Source organism: Vulpes lagopus, chromosome 7 (genome assembly GCF_018345385.1).
Source record: "Vulpes lagopus strain Blue_001 chromosome 7, ASM1834538v1, whole genome shotgun sequence".
In the NCBI taxonomy this organism is placed as follows: Eukaryota; Metazoa; Chordata; class Mammalia; order Carnivora; family Canidae; genus Vulpes; species Vulpes lagopus.
This window is the reverse complement of record NC_054830.1, coordinates 74,761,356-74,780,379: the sequence shown is the minus strand read 5'-3', so window position 1 is coordinate 74,780,379 and position 19,024 is coordinate 74,761,356. Positions and strand designations below refer to the sequence as shown.

General features: G+C 40.7%; 1 protein-coding gene across 3 annotated transcripts; it reads right to left on the bottom strand.

Moving 5' to 3' along the window:
• Positions 1 to 6,085: 6,085 nt before the first annotated feature.
• Positions 6,086 to 16,922, bottom strand: LOC121494953 (acyl-coenzyme A amino acid N-acyltransferase 2-like). Of its 3 annotated transcripts, XM_041762118.1 has the most exons (5): positions 16,636 to 16,918; positions 14,855 to 14,960; positions 11,152 to 11,651; positions 10,700 to 10,902; positions 6,086 to 6,906 (listed from the first exon to the last, which is right to left on the bottom strand). In XM_041762118.1, exons 3-5 carry the CDS (start codon positions 11,612 to 11,614, stop codon positions 6,313 to 6,315), a joined length of 1,260 nt encoding a protein of 419 aa, XP_041618052.1. In that variant the 5' UTR covers positions 11,615 to 11,651; positions 14,855 to 14,960; positions 16,636 to 16,918; the 3' UTR covers positions 6,086 to 6,312. The 3 variants fall into 3 exon arrangements, with proteins under 3 accessions (XP_041618052.1, XP_041618051.1, XP_041618050.1); XM_041762117.1 differs by lacking the exon at positions 14,855 to 14,960 and having other exon boundaries at positions 16,795 to 16,922; XM_041762116.1 differs by lacking the exon at positions 14,855 to 14,960 and having other exon boundaries at positions 16,636 to 16,917.
• Between the last annotated feature and the right edge of the window lie 2,102 nt (positions 16,923 to 19,024).

Below are 19,024 nucleotides of genomic sequence, written 5' to 3'. Positions count from 1 at the left end.
TGTTAGCTTGACTAGACCAGAACTTACACTATTTTTGGATCTCATGGTTCTCAGGCCTTTCAGACTCAAATAAGAATGACACCATCAGCTCTCTTAGGTTTCCAGTTTGCTGATTGCAGATCTTAGGACTTTTCAGGCTCCAAAATTGCAGGAGTCAATTCCTTGTAATAAATTTCTTTGTATACATTATGTTGGTTCCGTTTCTCTGGAGAACCCTAATACAGATGTTAGTCCTGAGAGCATTCTAAAGAAACAGAATTTTACGGATGAGTTTTCTGCATGGGTTTTGGGGTTTCTGGAATAAGCTTTTTATTCTGATTAGATTCAAAGATGCTAATGACTCTATTTCAAGGACTAAAGAGAATACTAATAGACCATGGCATGATTTGGCAATAGGGATATACAAGATATCACTACTGAATATGCCTAATCAACCACTAATAAGCCAGAGAGTAAGTGGCATTGTATATGATGCTTTTGAACATTTTTGGCAAACTAATGAATATAATGAGATTGGTTGTTCCTAATGTCACTGGACAAAGTAGGGAGGAAAATGTTGAACTTAAGGATCTAAATTCCCTGTGTATGTGCCCCACAAATGATCTGAAAGCTTCTTTATACTCTCTGAAGAAGATCCTCCTCTTCTACTCCTTGTGCTGAGATTGCTAAAAATCAAACCCAGAATTTTATGACTCGCTGAATCATAATGCAAGTCAAACTCCCAGCCTCATAGGTTATCTACTCTTAAAGTGAGGGCGTTAATGAGGAAAGTATGCCATAAAGATGATGTGAGGATTCAATTAAATGACTCATGAAAAGCATTTTAGCAGTGTTTCTAGTATAAACATTCAATAAGCATTTTTGTGTGTGTTTCTGCAAAATAGGTGGCTTATTTTCAGTTCATCTCCAATCAGGAAGTGACCCTACTTACATAAGAGGTTTCTTTTTTCCACTATCCCATCATTACAAATGATATGTAATAAGTCTAGCAACAATACATGATCCTCAGGTTATGCGTATTATGCAAGTTTATGAAACCCTGAAAGTCTAAAAAGTGTCTATGAAATTCCAGATGACTATTAATTTTTAATTCACCTTGCCCACCTTACTTTAAAAAATTAGGTTGTGCAATTTGTCCTTCTACACTGCCTCTAGACAGATGCAACAGAGTGTGGGCTGTTGTAATAAGGGAAGTGTCCATGATCATGATAGTCTTCAGCAGCAAAGAACAGAAAATTCATATGTAAATGGCTTTAACAAATAAGGAAATTTATTTAATCCAATAACAAGAAATCCAAAGGTTGAGCATCTATGAAAACAACGTAATTAGAGCCTCAGTTCCATCTTTCTGCAACTCATTTGGCTCAGACCTTGTGTGTTGGTTTTGTCCTCAGACTGGCCTTAATATATCCTAAGCATTAAGATAAAACAACATCCAAAGAAAATAGTTATATTTCTTTGCTTTTTAAGATAAGGAAGACATCCCCCAAATTCTCAGAATGTCTCTTTCAGATAATCTTCATTCTCTTTAGATGTCTCTGACATCCCATTGGCAAGAATTATGTTATATGTCTGTGCTTACTCTACTCACTGGATGAAGGAAAAAAAAAAAACACCATGATTGGTCCACACCACTTAGCACTCACCTGTGGGGGCTGGAGTAAGTCTAGAATCACTGAAGCACAAGGACACATTTAGATACTATTAGAAGGAAGGAATTTTAGGCTACCAAGAGTACATGCCACAGAGTTTGGAACCAAGGAAACTTTCTACCAGAAGCAACAGAAATCTGTGAATAACACATAAAAAGAATGAGAGGAAAATGTCTGGTCATGGTATAACAATGAAACAGTAGAGTGGCAAGACTTAGGGATAAAGAAATCCAGAGATTGAGGCACTGCCGTGTCCTTTATTACAAATTATGCATATTTAAAGACACATAAATGTTTGCCTTTGAGATAACCACCCTAGAAAGGGAATACAATGGAGTTGAAAGCCCTGGGACTCCTAATCACACATAAGTAGGAAGATAAACAGTGTCCTACATATTTGTTTAAACTAGAAGGACACAAGGAAGGAAAGCATAACTTAAAGAATCAAAATGCCTGGACAGGTCAAGTCAAGAGTAATCTTGCTCTGCAAGTTGAAGAAAACATTTGGAATGCATCAGAAATCAGAAGATTACTTCCCCCTACCCATAATTTTCATTTATTATGAAAATAGTAGAGGGAAGAGGAAACACAAGTAGGGCAAACTGTCCTGATTGGCAATTCAGTAGTCCTTGTCAGTAATGAATTTCATTTTTGTTCACCATCTGCCAAGTGGACATGTTCTTCAATGATGCTAACTAGGCCTATAAGGTTAAGTCTTGATTATCTAAACTGGTATGCTGGTCTCATTTCCCTTGCTTGTGATTGCTTTAAGTATGTGACCCAGTTTTGACCACTGAGACATGGGGAAATCTAAATGAGATCTTCATGAGATACGAGGGCCTGTGGTCAACATCTTAGAACAATAGCTGGGCTACCCTGAGAGGAAGTTAACCTGTTAAGGATGGCAGAGCAGAAAGATAGAAGGAATTTGGTTCGTAATGACACTGCTTAACTGGTGAATAAACCAAAGCCATCCTTCCTTTGGATTTATTTACGTACGAGACAATAATTATTCCACTGTGTAAACCACTTTTAGTCAGATTTTTCTAACCAACTAACAGGAAAACCGAATAGAGCTGGAAGCTGAGCTCCTAGGAAAGCCTAGAAAGAAAACCATGAAGAAGGTATGGTTCATTTTGCTGAAATCAGATCCCTAAAAAATAATATCTAGGTGGTGCTGGGATAAGTGGGTTTTCTTAATCCCAATGGCTTATACTGCTTTTTAAACACAATGACATTATCCTGCACAGAATTTGGGTGTGTTCATGAAGGCCACAGGTGAAAGCAGGAATAAGAAAGACGACCCACTGATCTATGTATAAAATTAGAACAGGATAATGTACAACATGGGGATTATAGTTAACTAATACTGTATTGTATACCCGAAATTCGCTAAATGAGTAGATCTTAAATGCTCTCACCACACACACACACACACACACACACACACACACACACACAATAACTATGTGAAGTGATGGATGTGTTAACTAACCTAATCGTGATAATCATTTCACAATATGTATGTATATCAAATCATCAAGTTGTATGCCTTAAAGTTTACACAATGTGATTTGTCTATTATATCTCAATAAAGCTGAGAGGGAAAAATGAGAACAGGCTTTAAGGAAACAACCCAATTGCAGATTGGGAAAATTAAAAATAATGATCATACCCAAGAGATGAGCTAAATAGCAAGCTGCACGGAGCTGAAGCACAAATTAGTGAGTCAAACAATTAACTGAAGTTCAAGAAAACAGGGAGCTGGGGACAGCGGGTAAGAGGTACAAAAAATATGAGAGAAATTTAATATTCATTGAAGAAACATCCAGAAGCTCCAAAATTCTCTTAATTGAACTTCCAGAAGGAGAGAGTAGAAAAAATGGAAAGGTTAAAGTGATTATAAAATTAATAGAAGCAAATGTCTAAAGCTGAAGAAAGCTAGGTCTTGAGTTTGGAATGGCCCATACAGTACCAAACAAAATTAATTAACATAGTAATGATAAACTCACACTTACTCATATCTTAAAGAAATTTCAGAACATTAAGAACAAAGAGAAAACTGTAAAAAGCTTTCAGATAAAGAGTAAAATAAAAATAAAATAGAAATAGGAAAATATGAACCAAAGGAGTAAAAATTCCACAAAGTAAGAAGAATCAGACTTCTCACTGGAAACAATAGATGCTAAAATAAAAAGATCAAAGTCTATCAACATCAAATTCTACAACTGTAAAATTCTTTATTGCAAAGGGACCAAAATATAGACTTTTTTAATTTGCCAAGATTCAGGTGAATAGGAATCTTTTAAAATAATGACTTGAGTTTGTACTTTAAGAAATGGCCAAGCAAAAAAAAAAAAAAAAAAAAAAGAAATGGCCAAGCAGAAGATAAAATCAAGAATTTAGAAGACAGCCTGTAAGAAACTATAAGGAGCAAAGACACATTAAAGCATAGTTATGTTAAATATGTATTTATTTTAAAGCAAATCAATAATTTGAAATTAATGGGGTTGTTATGAAGAAAAAGATTTAGATATGCTAAAGTTCTTGACTTTGGAGGGAGAAAGGTAAATATATTGATTGTATCTTTTATTTTTTTAGCTTTTCATTATGAAAAATTGCATCCACACATAAAAAATATTATATATATATTTTTCCATAATCTATAAGTAATATATAGCCATAATCTAGAAGTAATAATTATTCACATTTTGCCATATTTCTGTATTTAAAACAATTCCCCCAAAAAAAACAATTCCCAGACATTGCAACCCTTCACCTGTAAATATGTCAGTATTCATCTTTATCTAAAAGTGATCTTTATATAACTGCAATACCATTATGATGCCTAACAAGATAATATCAATTTCATAGTGTCATTTAATATCCAGTCCATATTCAGATTTTTTTAATTGTCTCAAAAATGTCTTTTTACAGTCACTGTGCTCAAACCCTGCCCACAAATAGCATTTGGTTGATATGTCTCTTAAGTTTCTTTTTTTTCTTAAGCCTCTTTTAATGCTTGATTGTCCCACAGCTCATTCCAATGCAAAAAAAGGGCGGGGGGAGGGGGGGAATCCCACAAAGAAAAAAATCCCAAATTTTTTCATGCAACTAACTTGTGAAGAAACCAGGTGACTTGTTAACTTAAAATGAGACCAGGAAAAAAAAAAAAAAAATGAGACCAGGTCATAGAATGACCCACAACCTGGATTTGTCTCTTTGCAGGATTTTTTAACTGGTCTCTAGCCACTGTATCAATAAATTTGATAGAAAGGTTTGACTAGGTTCAAGTTTAATAGTGTTTTATAAGTCATCCAAGTAGTGCCAGGCACTCCACATCATGAAGCACATTATGTAAAAATGACCATTTTAAGAGATGCTAAGTTTGACCAGTGGGTTCAGGTGGTAACAATCTGATCCTCCACTGCAAAGTTTCTCACTCCTTCCCCCTTATAATAAATAGTATCTACAGTATGATACTTTGGTAAAGTTACTTTTGGGTTTAAGGTGGAGGTGGGATGGGGGGGTAGGTAAGTCAAAAACTATTTAGAAATTAACAAAATGAGAACGCTGCCAGAAAAATAAACAACAACAAAAAATATAGCAGAAGGAATGAATTTATTTTAAAACAACAGAAATCAAGGAATCAGGAGGAAAAGACCAAAAAACAAATCAAAACTGTTCTTGGAAAATATTAATAAAATAGAAAAATATTTGTCAAGTCAGACTGAGAGGAAAAAAGGGAAAGCATGCAGATAAAAGGGGATATGTGCAAAATTATTAGCAAAAAAATGTGTTCTAGAATATATGGGCAAAATGCTGAGAAAATAGGAATGACCATATTGACTCCAAAAATTTTTTTACAAACCCAAATTAGTCAATATGAGAAAATAATCTGGTAAAATTAGGTGCAAAAGCAACATAAGTCCATTAATGAATGTAATTCACCACACTAATAGACTGAAGAAGGAAAGCATTATGGAAATAATTGCAGCCAATTCTGATAGAGTAATTGCTACATACCTTAACTGCCGTAATTGTTTTAAAAATATTAACTAATCTCATTAACTAATTTCAATAAGTGCTCCAAAGGCATGTGATTAAATTCAATCCCATTCCTGATTAAAATTATAAAAAGAAATATATTTTTGGAGTAAAAAGAAACATCACTATCCTGAGCTTTATACAAAAATAAAGTATGCTTTGGAAATCTATAACAAGCATTACATTTGATGGTGGCATTAGAACTTTTCATTTCAAATGTCAGAAATTCAATTTTAAACAGAAAATGTTTTTCCACAAGTAACTTGGAAGTCCCAGGAAATTCATGTAGATTGACAATACCTGGATCCAAGGTATTCCTACTTGGGAAACAAAAGATTATTCAATTTGCAAGGGTATTGCAATATTGAGATAGCAATGTACCCTGGTGCATATAAACGAAGATTCAGTTTATTAAAAATTCAGATCACATACGAATTTGTCAGAAATACTTCAGGTGCACCTGTGCCCTTGTTCCTTGATTTTTTGTCCAATTTCCTTCCAATTGACCCAGGATAACTATGAAATCTACAGAAGTCAGGAGAACTCCCTCTTCCCATCATATCCCTGCCTTCTCATTTTTTTGTCTCATTTAATCATCACCCTTAGCCCTGGTTCAGAGTGTGCTCCTGGTTTGAGTGAGGTGCTGCCTGAAGAATTTCAGGATCTCTCCCCAGGAGTGCTCCTGGGCTTCGGCATGGGCAGCAGGGTCCCCTCCCCAGAGCAAAGGCGGAGAAAAGTTCTTGTTTGGGGAAGCGTAACACAGGGGTGAATAGGGCGGCTCTATGAGATGGCCCGCCCCAGGGTATGACAGCATCCTTCCGTTGTTTTTCCCATGGCTCTGCAGCTGGTGCAAGGCCTGCTCGGCATACGCCCTGCTGTTCAGGCATTCATCATTCTCTCCAACAATGAAGAGGATCGAACCCAGGGCCTTTTCAATAGGAAGCACGCTCTGCTGATTCAGTTCATCCCAGGGATCCCCCTTGTAGTGGCGGAGGCGCATAGCCCCTGAGATGTCCAACTGTATGCGCTCTATAAACGTGGGGATGGGTGTTATTACCATATCTTTGTACCTGAGTGGAAATTCAAAAATGGCATTGGTCCCATTGATCCAGATGGTGGCTACCACTTGCTTCAGGAAACAGGCCATGGCCAGCCCAATCTCTGCACCTTTGCTCACAGAGATCACCCCGATTCCTGGCGTTTGGACCTGAAGCACAAAATATAGGGAACCCATCACATGCCATTCTCGAAGCAGCTGCCCTACAGGCCAAGTAAGCTAGCATGATAGAAACAGAAAATATGGGATGGGAGTCCTAGCACTTGGATTTATCAGCTTCTATGACCGAAGACATTACCTATTTGCCTCCTGGAAGCCTTATTGTCTTACCAGGGTGATATTATTACCAACCCTGCAGGATTGTTATAAGGATCTAGTGAAACAATCAAAATAAAAGTTCTTCATCAAAAGCAGAGCTCCATAAAACCAAAAAGAGTTTAAATGCACCAAGAACATTCAACATCACCTGAGTAGAAGCAGGGAAACTTAAGAATCAAATTCTTTTCTCTAGTTGGGAAAAGAGTTTCCCAGGTTGTTTAGAATATTATGTAAGTGTTATTCATATTTAAATAGCATTTTACAGCTACTGAGGTTTTGCATGTCTGTGAATCCAAGAGCTAATGGTGAAAGCTTTGAGGGTATAAAGTTGAAAGACCTGGATTCTATAAACAATTGAATGCCAGTGACCAGTTCAGTAGGAAAAGTAGTAGGTCATAAGAGAGGGGGTCTTTAACTCTGTGAAAGGCTGAGAGAGCAAGGGGAAGAAAGAAGGTTGGAAAACGAGTAGGGAAAGGAAGGGCATTTTGGACAGAGAGCAGCAAATGCAGAGCAACCTGATATGTTTACTTTGTTTACACTCACAGACCAGCACCTATCATCAGATCACCTGGAAAAAAAGTTCTTTCAATTAGAGCTTTCTGGGATCCATTTTTTTTTTAGTTTCTATTTCAATAGCTCTGAGTGGGCCCAAGAATCTCAGACTAGAGCATATCCCCCCTCCACCCCAGGAAATGCAGTTTGCTTCCGTATTTGGAAACTACCATGACAGGAATGGACCGGGGAACAGGGGAGCAGACTATCACTGGAGTTAGGATACTATACTGTGGACTTACTTACCACAGGGGGGCAGTTATGAAGGAGCAAACTGAAAGAGTGGCAGGGAGGATGAAGAAGGTGTGACCTATTGAGAAAGTTCCAGGAATAGACCCTAAAACACTTTGGGACTGGTTGAGGATGTAGGGAAAGGAGAGGGGGAAAAGCAGGCGGGCAAGGATGACAAGGTGGATTTATTGACAGTTTACTGTAGGCTGAGCCCTCAGCTAAGTGCTTTACACATAAATTGTCTCCGCTTGTCCTACCGATAAGAACCCTGAGATTCAGGAAGTTTACAAGTCTTGCTTAAGGCTACAACAATGTCAAGGAGCCGAGATGGGAATTGAACCTCTTCTGATGACACTGAATCTAAACTGAATTTTGACAATTGCTCTTCCTCTTCAGATAATGTCAAAGAGTGACATTTGAAATGAAAAAAAAAAAAAAAGAAAAAACTTTTTTTTTTTTTTTTAAATTTTTATTTATTTATGATAGTCACAGAGAGAGAGAGAGAGGCAGAGACACAGGCAGAGGGAGAAGCAGGCTCCATGCACCGGGAGCCTGATGTGGGACTCGATCCCGGGTCTCCAGGATCGCGCCCTGGGCCAAAGGCAAGCGCCAAACCACTGCGCCACCCAGGGATCCCAAAAAACTTTTTTTTTTAATTGAAAACATTTGATCTGAGATTTAATTCCTTCTAGACAATCCTTTAAAAAAAAAAGAAGAAAGAAAGAAAGAAAGAAAGAAAGAAAGAAAGAAAGAAAGAAAGAGAAAGAAAGAAAGAAAGAAAAGAAAGAAAGAAAGAAAAAAAGAAAGAAAGAAAAGAAAAGAAAACCCAGGGTAGCCTGGGTGGCTCAGCGGTTTAGCACCACCGCCTTTGGCCCAGGGCGTGATCCTGGAGACCCGGGATGGAGTCCCACGAAGGGCTCCCTGCATGGAGCCTGCTTCTCCCTCTGCCTGTGTCTCTACCTCTCTCTTTCTCTGTGTCTCTTGTGGATAAATAAATAAAATCTTAAAAAAAAAAAAAAAAAGACCTAGTCTTTAGAAAAAAAAATTTTTTTTAAAAGCCAAATATGCTTTGAAAAATCACACATGTGTTTGATGGTGATGAGGGAGGTAACACCAAAGATGAAGATACTAATAGTGCTCCAAGAGGAGACATGGCCTCATGTCTCCTGGAGAACAGTCAAGGCTCTCTGGGCAGAGAATGATATGAATAACAGAGTCAGGATAACCCAACAGTTTGGAGCAAAGGCATTGCCAAAGGTCTGTGTAGTTTTGTCACATGACTTTTTATTTTTATTTTTTTTTAAGATTTTATTTATTCATGAGAGACACAGAGAGAGAGAGAGAGAGAGAGAGAGAGAGAGGCAGAGACACAGGCAGAGGGAGAAGCAGGCTCCATGCCGGGAGTCCAACGTGGGACTCAATTCCAGGTCTCCAGGATCACACCCTGGACTAAAGGTGGTGCTAAAGCGCTGCCCTGTCACATGACTTAATCTGAGTTCTCATCTGAAAAATGAGGATGTCAACAGTACTTACATCACCAAGTAATTGTGAGTGCTCAATAACAGTGATTTTAGAGTATTTAGCATAGAGTCAAATAGCAATTTAACAAATGTTAGCTGGTATGATTGTTTTACCATGACAGGTTGATCCATAAAACATAACTGATATTCAAACATTTTCAGACTGGAAAACTAGAATTATTATGTTTCAGTTTCACAGAATGTCAACCCAGACACCTGACCCTGTGATATTTATTCCTGTTTCTTTTTTTCGTCATTAACACAAACATCAGTACTTTGAGACCTCTTTAAGAGGTCTAGATTATAATTCATCTGATATTTAATTCCTAGGGAAAAAAAGCTGGATTATGAGCAGTCCTTCTCAGACTTTGAATGTGCATCCAGATCACCTGGGGAATCTTGTTAAAATGTAGATGCTGACCAGACCAGGGTGTGGTCTGAGAGTCTGCATTCAAGCAGCTCTCTGGTCATACCAAGGCCTCTGGGCCATGGCCCACATTTTCAATGGTACAAACAATACTTGACAGAGTTCTAAAATGATCCTTCCTTTCTAGATTCCCTTCCCAGCTTTGAGCCTTGGACACTTACTTTGGGTTTAGTTCTGTCCCTAGATCTGATACTGAAGAGCTAGTTTAGCTCATCAGATGGTGCAGCCACATCCATTCCGCTGATGATTCTGCTCTGATCCTGTGGCCCAGCTCTAAAACTGAACTTTGCATGTTCTTAGTCTCAGGACTCTTTCGTGTGACTTAACTCATTGAAGTTTGAAAACACATTAAGCTAGAGGATTCATGAGATCAGTGGCTGATAAAAATTGAAGAGTCACTGACAAGTCACAAGGACTTCAAATGTGAGGAGCCTTGGCTTTTTTTTTCCAATGAAAATAACCATAATATGGGCAACCCGGGTGGCTCAGCAGTTTAGTGCCACCTTCAGCCCAGGGCGTGATCCTGGAGACCAGGGATCGAGTCTCACGTCATGCTCCCTGCATGGAGCCTGCTTCTCCCTCTGCCTGTGTCTCTGCCCCTCTCTCTCTGTGTGTGTCTCTCGTGAATAAATGAATAAAATCTTTTTTTAAAAAAGAAAGAAAATAACCATAATACATTCACCATTTATTGTCTTTTGTGCCAATAAGCTGATCATCAAGCTCTACAAGGATAATATCCATCCTACAAGGTAGATATTGTCCCCATTTTAAGGGTAAACTGTGCTATGCCCAAGTTTAAACAGATTGGTAAAAGAGGCAAAAACAGACATTTCTGATTTGTTTTGTTTTGTTTTGCTATAATGTTGCAAAGTAGAATGAAAAGTATTTTAAATACCTTGGGATGAGCTAGTAGCAAGTTGGCAGCTTCCTCAAAATATTCCAGGTCAATCTCCAGCAGGTCACTGGGCAGATCTTCATAGGCAAAATATGCTAACGCAAGCACCGCAAAGCCACGTGCAGCCAAAAGACTGGCCCGAAATTCAACCAGACCCCCTCTGCCCCCAAACAAATCAATGACTCCTGGGAAAGGACCTTCCCCTGAAAGCAATAAAAAGAAAAGAGAATGGGATCAGAAAGAGTGAGAAGAGGCTCAAGTGGATAAGAGGGAAAGTACAAGGTGAGTAAAATGAATTCCACCTTTACACACACACACACACACACACACACAATGGCATGACGATTTTAAACTATTGTGTGAAACACTAGTTCTCCAATAATTTGATGCCCTTTGTTTCAGTTTTTATACTCATCAACAAAGTTTTCTGTATCACCAAAGATTAGTCTCACCTGGAGGCAGAAAAAGGGCTCCTCGCACCCGACCTTCTCGGATCTGCACCCGTTGTAACCCAGGGCCTGAGAACCAGCGCTCTACCACCTGGCTGGCCATGACCTGATCTGTGATGACATCTTTAAAACAAACGGAGTCATATAGGTTCAGAGTGATCCAAAAGGGGCTGTTCATCACATCCTTCTTCAGCAGCCTCTGGAAAGCCTTCTTGGGCTTCAGAGACCAGAAGAGGCCCATCGGGTGAACCCCCACGTAGTCACCTCCGAATGCAGGAGTCTGCATTAGGTCCAGCTCACCAACCTCGTTGGCCTTATAGAAGGCTCTGGACCAGAACACATTCCCCTTCTCATCCTTCAGAGACGCCATTAGGGTCACCATCTGCAACGGGTGCAGGCCCGTCACTTGGATGTGCACTGGTTCATCTGCAAGGGCACTTGCTGGGGTGGCTGTCAGCTGGACCATTGGCAACTGGGAAAGGGATGGAGTGGTATTCCCTTCCCTATAGGGTGAGAAGAGACTTTTGAGTTGGAGACTGAAATCCCAGGAGAAAGACCGAGACAAGGCTTGTATTAAGTCTATCCAGGTTCTATTTCTAGAGACTTCATGCAAAATAGACAGAACATTTGGAGGAGGGAAAAGAAGACGTGCAAGAAGACTCATTACTCTCATTTTACACATGAGAAAACAGGTTAAGTGACATGCTCAAAGCCTCGTAAATAATTAACAGTAGAACTGGAAATTCAGTGTAAGGCTGATACCACAGCCTCCTGTCTTATCAATTATAACACTGTAGTAAACCTTAGTTTTTATGGTTTGGAGTAAGTTGAGCTTTAATTCCTCAGTTGAGATAATACCCATGTGACTTATTTCACAGGGTGTTTGTTAGGATCTAAGGAGATAATACACAAAAAAAGCATTTACAGGAAGGATCAGCACTGCTTTTCAAGCCCCATACCTACCTGGGGTAGAGTTACCTAAACATAAATATACTATGGTGTTATTTTTTATTTTGGTCTCTAATCCCTCCCTTCCATTATAAAACCAACCTCCAGCTCTTTCTCATGTTCCCATTTTTTTTTAAAGATTTTATTTATTTATTCATGAGACAGAGAGAGAGAGAGGCAGAGACACAGGCAGGGGGAGAAGTAGGCTCCATGCAGGGAGCCCAACACAGGACCCGATCCGGGTCTTCTGGATCAGGCCCTGGACCAAAGGCAGGTGCTAAACCACTGAGCCACCTGGGCTGCCCATGTTCCCATATTTTAAAGGGAAAATGAAACTCCATGATCTTGTCTCTGCTTGTATACCTTTCTAATGGAGTGATAAATGTCAAAATGTCGTTTGTGGTAAAGAGACTATAATAGACATTGGATCAGCTATTTTGTCCTTTGTTCCATTAATGAGCAAAATGTGGGGTATTTCCTCCTTCCTTACATCCCTCCTCCTTTCCTTCCTTTTATCTCTCTCCACCTCCTTTCTTCCATACGTCATACTCATTAAAAAATTGAAAAATTTCCATATTGTTCTCTCAAGAGGACTGCTTCTTATAGGAAAGGTCACTTTTTCCTTTCCCTTGAGGACCTGGTAACTTTTTCCATGATAATAATGATATGGATTTGACAAAAACGAAACCATGAAACGAAGGAGAGAGAAAGACACTTGACAGGTCAACGGTGTGTGCTTGTGAAGGCTGTCTCAGATTTCCCCACCAAAGACAAGGAAGGGACCAGATGATCAGTGACCCCTTAGTCCTTGCTCCTTGGAATATAGGCTAAATAAAGTCAGCATCTTTCACACATTGTACCTTGTGATGGGTGTACCTTCGTGAGGATTCTGTAGGGATCCCAGGCAAAGTTTGACAGACTGCCTTTCCAGAAGTTGGTTATGAATCTAACAGGCCTCAGACTTGCCAAACCTATGTGTCATCACTCCCTTATATATTCAAAAAACAAGAAGAGTCCAGAATTAAAATACACACATACATAGTACACACGTGTATGCATGCGTACACACATGAAAGAAGACTTTGTACCTATACACCAGGGATTCTCACTGGGATTCTGAGGAACCCCGAGGTTTTGTGAAATGTTATTAGGGCTTTCCACTAGGGTTCTTAATTGAGAAAAAAATAAACCATTCTTGAACGTCAAGTGTCATGTGATTATAATGCACATAATGATGGACTACCATACTCTTTCCGGTGGTGTATGGCAAGTCAGCCCTGCCCCCAGTATCCAAAGCCCTCAAACTTTCTCCTCTTTACCCCTCACCATGCTTGACGTTTGTGACTCTTTCCTGCTTTGCCTGTATTCCATTTCTTTTGTCTTATTCTCAACTCGATCCAAACTAATCCATGTATTGTGATAGGGATTAATACCTTTGTTAGTTAATAAGGTTTATTGCCTCTCAGTACCAGATTTTCTAGAATAAGTTGTAAGAAGCCTTAAAGCTTATCCTGTCCAATGCTGAATTGTCATCATCAGCAATAAGGCACCAACTGTATACAGGGACACACAGCTGAAGACGACTCCCTATCCTCTGGGCTCTCCAACATGCCTCAGAGTACTTAATATGTTACTGAACCTTATACTAGAGCCATTTATGCTGTGTTTTCACTCTCCTGTTAATCTGTAAATTTCTGGAGGGCAGGGTCCTGTCTGATCTGTTTTTGTTACATTCACTGCACATGGAGCTGTTGACTACCAGGTATTCAGTAAGTGATTATTGATTGTGTTCTCCGCTTCATTCCCAGAAACTCTCATCTATTTACCTAATTCTTCCTCCCTGTTAACAGTCTTTTTTGCCTCCCAGTCTAATCTCGGCAATGTTGTCAGACAGATCTCAACACAAAAATTAGACCTCCCAGTCTAATCTCTTAAACTTCCAATGGCTAAAGGGTGAAGGGTGAAGTCTAAAGCTTCTGGCCATAAGTGTTAAGACCCTTTGCAGGGGTGGCACCTGGGTGACTCAGTGGTTGAGTGTCTGCCTTTGGCTCAGGTCGTGATCCTGGAGTCCTGGGATCGAGGCCCTTATCGGGCTTCCTGCAGGGAGTCTGCTTCTCCCTCTCCCTATGTCTCTACCTCTCTCCATGTCTCTCATGAATAAATAAATAAAATCTTAAAAAAAAAAAAAAGACCCTTTACAGGGGATTGGTTTCATCACAGCACCCTGGAGGGTTTCCAGTGTGTCCACAGGCAAAACTCGAACCACCAGGACCTAAACCTAGATGGAATGCCTTGTGATCTCAGGAACATGACAAGATAGGCAATCTGTGGAGGAGGTTTCACAAGATTGTTTTGTCACCTGTCTCTCTTATCTTCTTTTTTAATTGAAATGCAATTGACATATAATATTAGTTTTAGGTGTACATTTGACAACTAATATACATTACAGAACAATCATCATGAAAGGTTGTTACCATGCATCATCATACAAAGTTATTACAATGTTATTGGCTATATATTCCCTATGCTGTACTTTATACCCCAATGACTTCTTTATTTTGTAAGTGGAAGTTTGTAGCTCTTAATGGTCTCTATCTTATGGGAGGCTGCCATAAGACAGTTTTCCCATACACCTCCCTTTTTCCAGAGAGGCATGGGACTCTCTCTCTCACCCCCACGTGCATTTGGGGCAGGGCTGCAAACTCTGTGACCATTTCACTGCAGTCTGGAGTTGGCTCCTCCGCAACAGGATACCTACCTCGCAACTGTGTTGAAGTCTGGGGGCCCTTTTCTTTCAGCGCCATTATTTCAGGGTGTAAGACAAGGACACAGACAGCTGGCACCTTTGGCTTCTCTTGTCATAACTATCTATGCAAATAATAAACAGTCTGAATCTAACAGGGGCTCATTATTTCTTTACCAGCTGAATCTGTCATCTTGGTCTTGGGCTTCCCTTTGTGTTTGGTCCCCTTTATAGTCTGATTCAATCAAAGCCTTTTACAATTAACCCCAACCTAGTTCCAATCCAACCAACTGTCTCATCATAACGCTTGGCATATGATGTTGTAAAAATCTGCTTCTTTATCTCTCTCTTTTTTGCTCTATCCAATGCTGGAGCCTCTAGCCACGTAGAACTAACTAAATTTCGATTTATTAAAAATAAATAAAGTGTTGGGACACTTGGGTGGCTCAGTGGTTGAGTATCTGCCTTTGGCTCAGGGCATAATCCCAGGACTCTGGGATCGAGTCCCACATCAGGCTTCCTGCGTGAAGCCTGCTTCTCCCTCTACCTGTGTCTCTGTCTCTGTCTCTCTCTCTGACTCTCATGAATAAATTTTAAAAATCTAAATAAATAAATAAATAAAGTTTTAATTCCTCAGTCACAGTAACCATGTTTTAATTCCTCAATAGCCATACATAAGTAGTGACTACAACGTTGGACAAGGCAAATAGGGAACATTTCCAGCATCCTAGAATATTCTATTGGACAGCACTATCTATTTCTGAGTGTTAATTTTTCCTCAAGGGCAAGAATTACATGTTGCTCACCACTCTATTCCTCAGTTTCTAGAAAGGTGCCTGGCACATAGCGATCGCTCAATAACTGTTCGAGGAATTAAATGAAAGAGTAAGAGATGGATGGAAAGGTTAAAAAAAAGAAAAAATAAAATTTCTCAGAGGAGTATGAAGAGGAAAGAAGCCCGACTGAATTTCTACAGGCTACTTCTTAAAATGGGAGACTCTTGAAAAATCCAATGGAAATAGAATCTCCAGGCCTCCTCACGTCTCTGTGGCAGAAGGCGACACACTGCACACCCAGAGTGACCACGAAACCAAAACCACAAAGCAGTCAGAGGCCAAGAAACAAGCTGCCTCACACAGGATTAGCCTTGTGGTCTTGCAGACAGGGCCCAGGCAGTAAGGAAGCAACCTCCTAGGGGCCGAAAGCTGAAAGCCATAATGTGGAGCCACTTCCAAAATTGCGGACTCCCAGGGTGAAGGGTATCAGGCCTCTACCACCGGAGACCTTGACCTACTGGAGAAAGGGTGGTCAGGAACCAGCAGGACACTAACACAGCAGGGGGCAGGAAACAAAGAATAAAAGGGAGCAAAAGGTCACCCTCAGTGGCTAAACTTACTAGTCAAGAAACAAAATTCCATTCCCTTTAGGGGCTTTACCTTCGTCCTCACAAGGACTTCCTTCCCCTCCCCCCACAACACTAGAAGTCCCAGAGAAAGATTTCTAGAAACACTCTCTCGGTAAGTTCACATTAGTAGGACCCACACTTTGCAGTGTGCATTTTGTCCTCAAAACATCTCTAAAGGATCTCTTGGTAGGTGGGTGCATCTGACACAGATCTGCGTTGCCAAGGACGGTCCCCCCAGCAAGTGGCACTAGCCACCAAGAGAGGAAGGCACACAGTTGAATGAAAGGGCCTCCCTCCCAGGGGCCCCACCACAAGACCCAGCACACCTTCTCCGCCAGGCCAGGCCCTGATAGCCCGACCCCCCCCCCCCCCCACACACACACACACTCACCCTGAATTCAGCTGCAGGGAGCAGTCTGGAGGAGGGCAGCTGTCTGCACCAACTGAAGGCATCAGAGGCTTCCCTGCTGCTTGCTCTTCCAGAACCCCTCAAATACCCCAGCCTAGCCAGCCAGGCACCCACTTGCCTACTCTCCCAAGTTGAAGTTACCTCACAAAACTGTCAGCTCTTCCTTCCTTTTATGTCCCCAGTCCCTGGACTGCTGGCCTTGCTGTCACGGGATCAGGACAGAGGCTTGGTGAAGCTGCTACTCCCCTTAGCTCAAGCGTTTCATAATGAGATCTCATGTTTCATCACATGGCTCTGGTTTCTAAGCATTGCCCTGACTCCTCCTCTCCACTCCTGGTTCTGGTCCCTTCTACCGCAAACCCTTCTCTATTCCCTCCTCTAAGTCAATAGTCTCTTAGGCGACTGCCTTTTTTGATAGTGTCTTACAAGGTAAGCCCCAAGTACCCAGCCTCAGAGAAGTATGGGCTTAAGACTCCCCAGAAGGGCCTGTTAAATAAAGGTTCCTGGGCCCTCCCCCGGAGATGCTAACTAAAATAAGGTTCTGAGGTCTGTATGTTCAACCGAGGATTGCTAAGGCATGGCTGGGTTTGCGAACCACTCTTCCAAGGGATAACAGGAACCCTCCCAATGAAAAATGCCTCCCCGGGGCCAGAACTTCTGAAATCTGCCCCACTATTAATCTCATCAGTCAACGTCCATTGTCAAAATGTACAAATGATCAAGTTTACAGATTGTAGACTGTGCCTCCGGGTTGTGACTTACTTGAGGGGGGGGCACCATGTCTTCATTTTTGCATCTTTTCCAGCCAGTGAGGCCTAGCTGGGATACCACGTGTCTCTGCAGCCAGACCTCGGTTGGAACCCTGACTCCTTAACTATCAGTGTGACTGGCCTCAGGCAGGTTGCTTAACTTTTCTTGTGCTTCAACTTCTTAACAGGAGTGATATATGAATGTATTGCAAGTGAAATATAAGCCTTAAGGGAAGAGGGCTGATCTCGGAAGTCATGGGCAGATTAAAAAGTACTGAGGAAAGGGAATGGTGTCTCAGCACATGGCTCTCACAGTGGATAAGAGGTACCTTGGCAGGATGGCAAGGCTCCCAGCTGAGTAACTAATTTCCAAGATCAGATCTCAGGATGGGATTAGTGTCATTTTTATGAAGATTCTAAGTGCAGGAAAGAAAGCGTGGGCAAGTCATGATGCTCCAGCACCCAGGTAATAGATAAAGCGAGGAGCAGGTTAGGTTGGCAGAGAGCCAGTTCTTCTCCCCTCTGCTGCCCAGGTCAGAAAACATCAGGGAACCTAGTAGTCCATGGGCCCCTAAGGTGTTTAGCAAATGAGAAGTGGGGACATTGGGCAGTGTGGATTATGTACAGAAGAGGCCTTAGCAGTTATCAATAGCAGGTGTAAACCACGTAGAAAGGACTGAGGTCCTCTAGGGTAGGATATCTACCTGCAGCCTGCCTTCACACTCCTGACTGCAACATCCACTCTTCCCAGGCCCCCAAAGCCTGCTGGGCTGCCCTGAAGATTTGAACCCCCACAATCACACAAGCCAATTTCTTAAAATCAGTATTTCTCCCTCTCTCTCTGTGCACACCTTCTTAGGGTATATTTACTGGACCCGAGAATGTAACCAACGTAAGACAAATTAAGAGGAGAAAAGCATACCAAAGTATTTGATATAAGTTTTATGTGGCACAGGAGGCCTCATAAGGAATGAGACCCAAATAAAAGCAAATACTTGCTTTTATATTAGCTTGAACAAAAACAGAGGCAATTGTGAAAAAGTAACTCAACTATGTGGGCAGTCTAAAGGAAGATAAGAATCATTTGAACAAGGTCTATTTGTATAGAATTCTCTCCAATCTCAACTTCTGATTTGATGATAAGAATTTTACTTTCCTTTTGGTGGAGGGAGGATACCTTCCATCTGGGAGTTTTTTCTCTTGCTTTCAGGAGGGAAAAGGAAGGGTTAGAGGGCCCATGTATCTGCTGCCATGTATTGTATCTGCTGTTTTTTTATCTTCTAACAATTTTTGTCAAAGAGGCATATTTTGACATATTCTCGTTTCATTCAAAGGAGACAGAAGAACAGCAGTGAACATCAGTGATTATGAAATGAAGACTATTCTAACAGGATGGTCATAGTTGTATTCGGATTTCATTGAGCTTCCACATAGCTGCGACATAATCAGTGGAAAACTGACTCCTCAAAGACAGACCCAAAGTGTTCCTAATCATCATTAGAACCTAAAAAATTTCTCCATAATAAGAGTAAATATAGAACTTGGAGTGTCTCTAGCTCTCCTAAACCAAAAACAACCAAAACAATGTGTTAATGTATAAACCCAAATTTTTTCAAATTTCC